The 10,337-nt window shown below is 43.3% G+C and overlaps 2 protein-coding genes across 2 annotated transcripts; both read right to left on the bottom strand.

Annotated features, from left to right (window-relative positions):
• wu:fj16a03 (uncharacterized protein LOC335475 homolog) lies at nt 1-2,558 on the bottom strand. Its single transcript, XM_042709527.1, has 3 exons — nt 2,403-2,558; nt 1,069-1,167; nt 1-368 (listed from the first exon to the last, which is right to left on the bottom strand). The coding sequence occupies exons 1-3, from the start codon at nt 2,446-2,448 to the stop codon at nt 283-285; spliced, it is 231 nt and encodes a 76-aa protein (XP_042565461.1). The 5' UTR covers nt 2,449-2,558; the 3' UTR covers nt 1-282.
• A 1,447-nt stretch (nt 2,559-4,005) lies between these two features.
• LOC105900036 (nuclear factor 7, brain-like) lies at nt 4,006-9,610 on the bottom strand. Its single transcript, XM_031579414.2, has 6 exons — nt 9,039-9,610; nt 8,512-8,607; nt 7,065-7,295; nt 6,222-6,244; nt 5,252-5,376; nt 4,006-4,902 (listed from the first exon to the last, which is right to left on the bottom strand). The coding sequence occupies exons 1-6, from the start codon at nt 9,522-9,524 to the stop codon at nt 4,346-4,348; spliced, it is 1,518 nt and encodes a 505-aa protein (XP_031435274.1). The 5' UTR covers nt 9,525-9,610; the 3' UTR covers nt 4,006-4,345.
• Between the last annotated feature and the right edge of the window lie 727 nt (nt 9,611-10,337).

Genomic DNA, 10,337 nt, shown 5'->3' with positions numbered 1-10,337 from the left:
TTGTTTCACATATGTTTATATTCTTTCAACAAACAGTACAAAGAGAACTAGGAAGGAACAGTAACTGCATTCATCTCCATAAGGCTAATGAGCTGTGGTCTGTAGGCAGTAGGGTGACCCGATGCAAACAGACCAAACGTGCGATGAGTATTATGTGTGGGATAACGCAAAGCAGGACACCTGGTCACCCTACTGGGCAGCAGCCATTGGACAGACTAAAAAGGACTGGTCTATGCTGCCATGCGTAGCGGACTGATGCTGTTGTGACCCCTGGTGGAGGAGTTAGGCATTGCACAGGTCCTCATGACAGCAAGTCCAGCCGGGTCTCTTGCACATCTCCAGACGGGTGCATCCCTTTTCCCCTGTCTCTGTAGGTGGATGGAAGAAAAGCACACACCGAGAGAAAAAGACAGAAGCAGATAAAGTGAGAGAGAGAGAAAGATTAATAACAATGTCAGAAGATTGTCTATCTTAAATCTATCTAGTCTTTGGTACTGGTACTATAATAGTAATGTATAATACAAATGGTAGCTTTGTGCTTGTTTAGACAAACATCAGACATGTTAGATTAAATAGTTCTATAATATAGGATGTAGTTTAGTTTGCGTGCATTTATGTAATGTAATTAATTTATCCATAATTCTATTCCATTTCTGTGCGTTGTGATTTTGTGTGTGTGTGTGAGTGTTTTCTCCCCAGTATTGTCGATGTGGCTTTGGATGATTTTTACCTTCTTTAGTTTACTGACGTGAGCTGTAACATGTTATCTGTTCTGCCTAGTAAATCTGACACAAACTAATCTATACACCCTGCTGTGATCTGACCTCTAAAGCCTGTTGTGTATTAGGTGGGTGAGTTGAGATCTGACCCTCTAAAGCCTGTTGTGTATTAGGTGGGTGAGTTGAGATCTGACCCTTTAAAGCCTGTTGTGTATTATAAGGTGGGTGAGTTGTGCTCTGACCCTCTAAAGCCTGTTGTGTATTAGGTGGTTGAGTTGTGATCTGACCCTTTAAAGCCTGTTGTGTATTATAAGGTGGGTGAGTTGTGTTCTGGTGCATAGTGACTTACTCCTGGTGTAGCAGGCCTGTTGGGTCTTGCTGGAACACTGAAGCACCATATCCCTCACCATCAGAAAGTCCTCCCCTTTGCAGCGGATCTGAAAGTCGCCTGGGGGATCAGAGAAGAGAGGTTAAACAGTGTCGTAATCGCCGAAGCAAGAAGCACGCATTCTTTCACTATTCGTACGTGAATAATAACAATCCCAAATCTGGATATCCCTTTGCTTACAGATATTCTGATTGGTTAAATTGCTTTATAAAACTCAACCTCCATCCTATAGTATTTGTTCAATGTGCTGTAAGCTCCTCAAGCCATAACAACTGTTTGTCAATGTCCCTGAACACGGTGTTCAAAGTGTGTTTGTCAATCTGTCATTGCACCATAGGGGAGTCCAGCAGACACACAGGACAGTTATTTACTTTTGTATCGCTCCGCTGACCTTTAAATCTACTGTGGGGAAAAAGAAAACATTGATTTGCTGAAAGAGAGATGTGCTGTGGGCTTTGAATGGCCCCCAAAAAAGACACCACAGTCTCATTGTTTCGCCTGTCAAATAAGAGGGAAGAAATGACCGTGTACTGCAGTAGACATCTTCTCTATGTGACAGGAGGTGGATTGACAGCACTGCCACGGAGATGCCGTTCCAATCCAGACAGTGAGTGGGGGAGAGAACGAAAAGAAAAGAACAGAGAGAGCTTGAGAGAGTTTTTTTTAAAGTTCAAAGCTTGACTGGCGCTGGAACATTGTCAAAGTCACCGCCTAGACATGACTGCAAAACAAGTGTCAGCGGCTGACAGTCGACAGCGAACTCTCCCCCGTCACAATGGTCTCAGAGGATGACCTCCACGTCCACAACCGAGACAATCTATTTACTTCAAGATGACTCGTGACGCGACTTCTGTCCGCCTTTAAACTAACCCATCAATCCACTCTGCTGGGTCGTCTGACCTTATCAAATCTGACTAATGCACACAGACACACACACACACACACACACACACACACACACATACACACTTCACCGTCTTCCACCACATCTTAGGAACGTGTGTATGTGTTGGATTTGAAGTGTGTCAAGGGCTACAACGCTAACAGTGTGTGTTCAGTGTATTGGTTTTGAGTTCAAGAAAGCGTGTGTGCGTCTGAAAGCGGTTCAGTCAAGAAGAGCTTGTATTTATGTGTTGGGTGGGTTTAATTAAGAAGTCTATGGTGTGTGTGTGTGTGTGTGTGTGTGTGTGTGTGTGTGTGTGTGTGTGTGTGTGTGTGTGTGTGTGTGTGTGTGTGTGTGTGTGTGTGTGTGTGTGCAAATGAATGTGTGTGTAAAATCAGAGACAGAGACATACCCAGGCACAGAGGCAGCAGGATGAGCAGGATCAGGCAGGCCTTCATGTTGTCTGTATGAGTGAAGAGCTGTGGGCTGAATGTGAACACAGACCCAAACTCTGTCTCTTTTATACACGTAAGAAAGAAAGAAAAAAAGGGGGGAGGGTTGTTGTGGACACAATGTCAGAGTGTAGATAACAGCTGACAAAAGGTAAGATGAGGTTAATGTGTGTTTCTGTTCAACAGAGGATTTGGGGGCTGAAATGATAAGAGGTGGAATCTGGCATCTTTCCACAGTGGGTTAGGCTGCACTATTTGAAACTGCTGCGTCATGGCAACACTAAGTTAATAGAAAAAATCTAGAAATCTGTCCGTTTTTATCGCAAGTTAGCGGTAAAATGAAATTAAATGAACGCATTTACACAGTGTGTGGCATGTCACACAAGCATATGTAATAGACACATGTTATAGAGATCACTTTAATTTTGGCACTAACCTCTTCAGACTAAGAAAAACTGTCACAGTAGTAAGGAGCCACACATATCATGAGGAAAAAAAACTTTAAGACATTAGATGTTAAATATTCTTTGGGAAAACAAATTCAAGGTTCAAGGCCAACCTGGTTTATAGGAAAGAAAGGGAGGAAGTGTCACAAACTGGAGACTTGAAACAAGAAATAGGATGCAAACGCTCAAGGCCCCTTTTACTGAGATAAATCAAAGTGCCACGATGGGCAAACAAGGCAAAGTTCACAGGACTGGAGAACACAGTACGTCTTGCTGATCACAAACAATTACACACAAAGACAAAGGAAAAGCCCAAGGCTTACATAGGAGCTCAATGAATACATTGGCTACAGGTGAGAACTAAACTAAATTAACACATTGGCTACAGGTGAGAACTAAACTCACTTAACACATTGGCTACAGGTGAGAACCAAACATGGAGGGAAAACTAAGGTGTGAGGGAAATACTAAACACAGGAGAGGATGAACGGACTGGAGTAGCATATGGAGCAAGAACAGGAACAGAGGAGCGTGCAGCAGAGGTTGTGACAGGAAGCAAGAGAAAAAGAAAAGAACTTCTGACAGAGTGGCAATGATAATGTTCCCTTCCCAGACATTGCAAAAAATGTTATAGTAATACTATTGCTGTCAGTTAAACGCGTTATTAACGGCGTTAACGCAAACCCATTTTAACGCCGTCATTTTTTTATCGCGAGATTAACGCGAGATCTTTTTTTTTATTTATTTTTTTAGATTAACGTTCTTTTTGGCCTCGCACTGTGTACTGTGTAGTAGGCTCATGTTACGGTTTGAGTGAATGGTGAGCGCGATACGGCGAAATGGATGATAAAAAGCTTCTGAATGGAAAGTTTACTTTTAAAAGTAGTGTTGTGCAAAAGAAGCGAGCTTCACTGTTGTCTGAAAATGTCAACAGGCAGCTGGCTGAAAGCAAAGAAGTAGTAGGCTTACCTTGTATTGGTAACCTAACTGTTACGGTTCATTGTTTCTTGAAATAAGAGGCCTGACTGCTATGTTCCCAGCAAACTTGAAAAAAAGAAAATATTAAGCCATGGTTTAACTGCACTATAGGCTGAGTCATTGTTTACCTGAAATGTGCACTTTATCATTTTATTTTGTACCGCCCTGTTTGGTAATGTTGGTTTTCAATTAAATAAAACATTTGCATAAAGCAAGCCAATCCATGTTGCCAATTCAAGCCAATTTTTCATGTTGATAAGGGCATTAAAATAAAAATAAAATTATGGAAAAAATGAATAAATGAAGGGACATTTAGAATAGATAAAAAATTGCGATTAATTAAGTAATAGTTAACAGAGAAATATACACACTTGACAATAGGCAGTTGAGTTTGTCTCCTTTCTAACATTAACATACAACAATTATTTCACCCCTCATGGCACTGATTTAAAAATATATATATATCAAAAAAGTTTAAATCAGGGATCTACAGTCACTGTAATGGTTGCCGGGGAGACCTTTATTGTCTTACAACCGCTGGTCCCATTTGTCATGCCAGGTGCAAAGAACGGCAGCAGTTTCTCAGTGAAGCTGTCCCTGAAAGTGTATATGAGGGCCTTGTCTGCAGCGTTGTAGAAAGACAGCTCCCCCTGCTTGTAGTCCAGTATAACACGGACACGGCTGAGCCTCCTCTTCAGACTCAACTCCCTGGCGTGCCTGCTGGAGACGCTGTACTTGCCTCCCTCTCGGAGTGCCAGCACCCAGTAGCCATTGGCGGGTTGTACCTGCAGCACCCCCATCCTGCTGGAGGACTCCTGCACCACCCCAATGTCCCACTTCTCCCTCCCTCCAACCTCCACTTCCCAGATGTGTGTGCCAGGGCCCAGAGGCTCTGCCCCCAGTACACACACACACTGGTCGAAGCGCTCAGGGTTTGCGGGGACGTCCGGCTGGTGACCCACGTCACGGACGCTGGTCAGGTCGTCGGAGAGGGCGAGGCACGGGGCGGCAGTGTTGGGATCAAGGATCAATGGACCTGGGAGGGGCATCAGAGTTGATTGACAGATGACCCCAGCTCACTGATTAAGTACCGTACAATAGCTAATAAATGCCCCCAAAGTTAATGTTGCCTGAATGAAATACTTTATATATAGATATACATGTTGATTCCAAGGAGAATTATAGACAACTTAGAGGGGTCTATGGTTAATACCATAAGGTGTGAACAGCGTAAGTATTCAACACAGAGAAAGAAAATTAATGGGACTGTAAACTCTGTACTTTTACAGAGGTTACACCTCACACCAAAAACGACTAATAATCTGCGTCGGTGATGTGTTGTGTAAGCGTGAATGCTGAGGTGTTGGCTTTGTCCGGCCACTCACAGAACTCCACATTCTCCTTCATCTTCTCCCACACTTTAAACTTGAGGTTGCCCAGGTGAAACACCACGTCGATCAGAGCACCTGTCACCAGAGTCGGGTCTGGCCCTGACAGCTTCTCTCTGAGGCTGAAAAAGGGAGATATTCACATGATCTTCAAAGAAAGAAACCAGAAGCATGAATGTCCAAGACTAAATGGTCAAATCTACTATTAGTCGGAAAACTCTTTAAAGTTGCCTTAACAAATCGTCTGTCAGGGACAGTCTTGTAGTAATTACAGGAAATAGCATACTATGTAATAAACTGCAGCATGCAATATATTACAATATGTAATAAATATTAAATGTATATTAGTATATAATGTAGTACGTTAGAACAATTTAACAATAAGGATGTCAATATCATGGAGACACTAGCTCAACTGCTTTATGCAATCAATGAATACATTGAATTTCACAGAGATACAAGCTGACAGTTGTGACTCCAACGAGGAGAATGATAAGTAAGTACTTCGTTTTTTAAATGACTGTTCATGAAAGCAAGCTACCATGTAAACAAATGTTGGAATGAAGGAATGTTAGAAGGATAGAAGCATAGAATTGAACACCACGCAATAAACATGACTCATTCCCACAAGACACCCAGGATATGCACTATGTGGTTCTGTGTTCTGGGCCCAGACACCCCGCAAAAAGAAAGAAAAACCTCCACAGCACTACATTGCCAACTATATTGACAAAAGACTCCTGATAGCAAGCTTTTATCAATGCCAATTGGGCTGTTGGTGGCATTTGCAAAGTTTTGCATGTCTTTTAGGTACAGTTAGCCGGCTGGTTTTAGACCAAATCTCCTTACTGCTGCTTTAACACACACACACACACACACACACACACACACACACACACACACACACACACACTGAGAACACGAAGGACAGGACAGTTGAAAATAAACACAACAGCAGTTACTGTACCTTTCTTTGTGTTTGCTGTAGGCCTACAGGAAAGAAAAGAGTCATACATCAGTAAACACTAAAAGCATTACCTCACAGGTGTTTCTGAACAAACTTGAGTCATTTAGACAAAGAACACGTAGCATGTGGCACACAAATGACCTGCAAGAATAAACCGCTGAGTCACAAAAACTGTACTTAAACATGACTCGGCAATGTGGGAGAGTGCTTTGACCTTCAGCTTGGGTTACGCAATTGTTGAACCTTTTTTTTTTTTTTACTAGTTACCATGACGAACAAGCTCTTTAGTTTATTTGTGAAGTGTTCAGGTGCTTCAGATAAAAAGAGAAAAGTAAACTAGAGATGCATTTCGGCAGGAAAATGCTAAGTGTGATTGCTCAACAGCAGTGGAGGATCACTAACAGTAATTGCACAGATCAGACATGGGAATGAAAGCAGTGGAATTGTGAGAAAATTGTGTTGAACAAGCCAGACAAGAACACAGATATATTGATATAAAGAGATGTCTGTTATCATTACATTACCACACACTCAACATCAGTCATGTCTTTTGCAGAGACAGGGGTGCACATATCACATAAATGTGCATTTTCTGTGTCTCTAAACCACAGCTGCTTTTTGTTCATCAATACATCTTATGTAGGTTTGAGAGCAATCTGTTGGTGTGTGTATTCTGTCTATTAAATCCTTCAGATACTTTGCGGCATGTTTTCCTGATGCTTGTTTTAAGCTACTATTAGCTTGTAGTGTGGTCGCTTGTTGGTTTGCAATGCATCAAAGAGCATGCTTGAGACTAGCCCAGACACCCGCCATGCATGCACCTGTAAATATCTTCTTGTTTACCTGGAGGAAGATGGAGTCCCTGGCCTCCAGCTCTCTCTCCACCTGACTGATGGTGTTTCTCAGTGCCTCTGTCTTCCTGGTCAGGTTCTTCACCTTCTCCGTCATGATCATGTTCTTCAGCTCCGCCTCCTCCTCCAGCTGGCCAATCCTGGCATTTTCCTCCAGGCGCAGGAAGTGATGTAACTCCTCAAAGGCCTGTGCTATTTGAGCCCGGGTCTTACTTTCCTGTGTCTACAAGGTAGGGAGAGAGAAAAAATGGGTTTCATTCATTTTCTGTGCTTCATGTTCTACGTTCTAAGTATTCTGTGGTCTATGCATTCTCTTAGCTGACAGTGTGCCTGTATGTTCTGCTGTGTCGGTTCAACTTATTCTCAGTGTTCCTGCGTTCTAGGTGTACCCTCTGGTCCTTGTTTGCTGCACATCAAAATGAATTAGTGGTGCGATATCTCAAACTCCTAAGGGGAGTCTCTCTCCTAAGCCATCATATTGTTTCACAACTTGATTACTCTCCATATCTCAAATGCAGCTCTTTCAATAATCCATTGTGCCTGTACTCCACAGATGTACTAATGGCAGCCTAAAAAGAACATGAACTGAAATTTGAAAAATAGTGACTCTAAACACACAGTCTTTGTCAAGGCAAGCAGTGCTTGTAAACCTGTAGAATTTCCTGTCTATGTAATTGAAAACAGTTTCCCATAGTGCTCTTTATAGACAAGGTGGCCTATGGGAAAAAGCTCTGGGTGTGTTGATTTGAGTTTTTTTTACACAAAGACAAGTAGCTGTCCTAGAGCCTTGGTTCCCAAACTGGGTACGCAAAGTGGTTCAGGGGGTGCGGGGAGGAAATTTCCGCGATAACGGAAAACAGACGGAATTCGCGTAATGTACCCTTTGAAACAGAATTGCAACTTCAGACGGAAACATCATTTTGTGCATCAAATCGCCCAAATTCCCCTGTATTTTGCCCTGCAATGCTGTATCTCTTTCTAATAAACACAACAACGATCGCAACGATGAACAAGCATTAATTAAAGAACAAAACCACTGAGAAATGTCATGTCTGTGCTGAACTCCGCTCCGGCCACGCCCCCCTGTTCAACGGTTGACACACACACCTCCACTACAGCCTGTAAAATTGATTCGCTCATCTTCCCAATCGCCAGCAAATAATGTTTTTCAAGTCTTCTGTTCTGTTGATGGCTGGCAAACAACAACCTTAGAAGGTTTGGGTCACTTGTGGCACATATTATTCACTCATTTTAAGCCATCAATCTACCTCAGGGTGAAAAAATAAATAAATGTAAACTTGTACGTAGCTAGAGATTGAATGTCTGAAGGGGTACGGAACTGTAAAAAGTTTGGGAACCACTGTCGTAGAGGAAATGATTCACGGTGCAGATTTACTTTCATTTGTGTGTGTGTGTGTGTGTGTGTTTCTGCACTCCACCTCTATGTACTGAGCCGTTCTGACGCATTCCTGCTTCACTCTGCTGAATGTCTCCAGTCTGGCGCGGAGCGGACTAAGGAAGGCTCTGACTTCCTCCTGACAGAAAGAATGAAAGAAAGAAAGAAAGGAACCACAACAAATGGGCGGTAGAGTAGGAGGCAGAAAGTAAGGGAGAGAGAACAGGAGAGGGGGAGCGAGGGCACATCAGAAAATATATTATCACACATAATAAAACACGTAAAAGTCTGTTTATAGATGGATCAAGGTGTATGGCAAGATGATAAAGGTGTATATTTACTTTCAATGTCAGACATGCCACACAAAGTTGTTTTAGCCACTGGTTTGTGTCATTAAATCATTATTTATCCCTTTACATGTGGTAGACTTTGACTTTCTATAAAACCATGCATGTCTCTGGAGGCTATCGTATCGTATCAAGTATAATTTGTTTCTGAATTGTTTGGCCTTCATAGCAGCTGATGCTAGACTGGCTCTGGCCCCAGCCTGGCTCCGATCTTCCCCCTTACCCTCAGCTTCTGGGCGGCCTCCTCCGCAGGGCTCACGCGGTGCCCGCTGTGTTTCTTTGCCACCTGGCACACCACACAGATGGGCTCCTGATCCACCTCACAGTACAGGAGCAGCCTCTCCCCATGCAGGCTGCAGCAACCCCTTTCCTGCTCTTCCTCTCCTTTCTCTGTCCTCCCTCGTTCTTCACATCCTCCTCCTCCTCTCACTTTCGTATTTCCTCTCTCGCTCTGTTTGCATCCTGCCCTCTCCTTCTCCCTGTTGTAGACCTCCACGATGTTCCTGAGGGCCAGGTTTGCTGGAGGGGTCCTCCCAGGGAAGTGCCGTCGGCAGACAGGACACGGCCTGTTGGGCTGGTCCTTCCAGTATGCATCCAGGCAGAACCGGCAGAAGCTGTGGCTGCAGTCCAGTACCACCGGGTCGGTGAAGACCTCACAGCACACTGGGCACTGCAGGTCGTCCTCCAGAGACGAGGTGCTGAAAGCCATCTCTGAGCTTTGAAAAACAATACGCAGACGAGAGATCGAGGAGCTGGATATAGTCACGCCACGGACAAGAAGAGGTTTAGCTTATGGTCCCCTGCAGTGGTTTTTGCTAGACTTCCTGATTTGCGTAGTCTCTCTTCCTCATTTAGTGGGCGGTGAAATCTGAGCTGTTGGTTGCAACCTTGTTCCGTGTGACATTGAAACAGTGAATCCTGTTTTCTTTGATGGGAATCATATAAATTAGAACATTCTGGAACTACATTGTTGACATAAGTTGTAGCATAGTGTGAAAAGCAGATTGGATTAGGAATGTGTCTGAACCTGTTGGAACAATGCAGCTTAATACTAATACCAGTGGGTCTATGTTTGTATGTATTGTGGCCAAATTACCTTTGACTCACTGTAATGCCGGGCAAGTCTAGTAAAGTCTGTACAAGTCTTACAGCACATTACAAGAGAAAGACTCAGTGCTGTTCTGTTGGCAAAAGGGTTGTTGACAAAATATTTAATGAAGGAGTGCCAATGGAAAGATTGTGGCACTCAAGAGTCTAGACCTACAATAACAATGTAATTTCAAAAGTACAAGACAATAATATCTCCTAATTCTTTGAGGTGTTTTTCATGCATTTGTTTATACTTTTCATTGCCCGAAAATATGCAAATGTGTAGCTGGGCAGGGGTTCTAGACACAGGCACACTCTCTGGGCAGATCTTCGGGGCTTTTAAAATCAGTGTTCAAACATGGTGAGTAGGAGTACACTATCCCTTCCACCACGTCCTTAAAGGTGTGGATGGGGGGGGGGGGGGCGATGCTTC

This window comes from Clupea harengus, chromosome 13 (genome assembly GCF_900700415.2).
Source record: "Clupea harengus chromosome 13, Ch_v2.0.2, whole genome shotgun sequence".
In the NCBI taxonomy this organism is placed as follows: domain Eukaryota; kingdom Metazoa; phylum Chordata; class Actinopteri; order Clupeiformes; family Clupeidae; genus Clupea; species Clupea harengus.
The sequence above is the reverse complement of the archived record's forward strand: the minus strand, read 5'-3'. Positions and strand labels throughout refer to the sequence as shown.

Bases quoted from the DNA above. Each gene is read 5' to 3' on its own strand.
- wu:fj16a03 (XM_042709527.1), bottom strand. From the start codon at position 2,448: ATGAAGGCCTGCCTGATCCTGCTCATCCTGCTGCCTCTGTGCCTGG. The intron at 1,168-2,402 runs GTATGTCTCTGT...CTGATCCCCCAG, and splicing joins CCTGCTGCCTCTGTGCCTGG to GCGACTTTCAGATCCGCTGC. The intron at 369-1,068 runs GTAAGTCACTAT...ATCCACCTACAG, and splicing joins ACAGGCCTGCTACACCAGGA to AGACAGGGGAAAAGGGATGC.
- LOC105900036 (XM_031579414.2), bottom strand. From the start codon at position 9,524: ATGGCTTTCAGCACCTCGTCTCTGGAGGACGACCTGCAGTGCCCAGTG. The intron at 8,608-9,038 runs GTAAGGGGGAAG...TCTTTCTGTCAG, and splicing joins AGGCCGCCCAGAAGCTGAGG to GAGGAAGTCAGAGCCTTCCT. The intron at 4,903-5,251 runs GTGAGTGGCCGG...TGCCCCTCCCAG, and splicing joins GAAGGAGAATGTGGAGTTCT to GTCCATTGATCCTTGATCCC.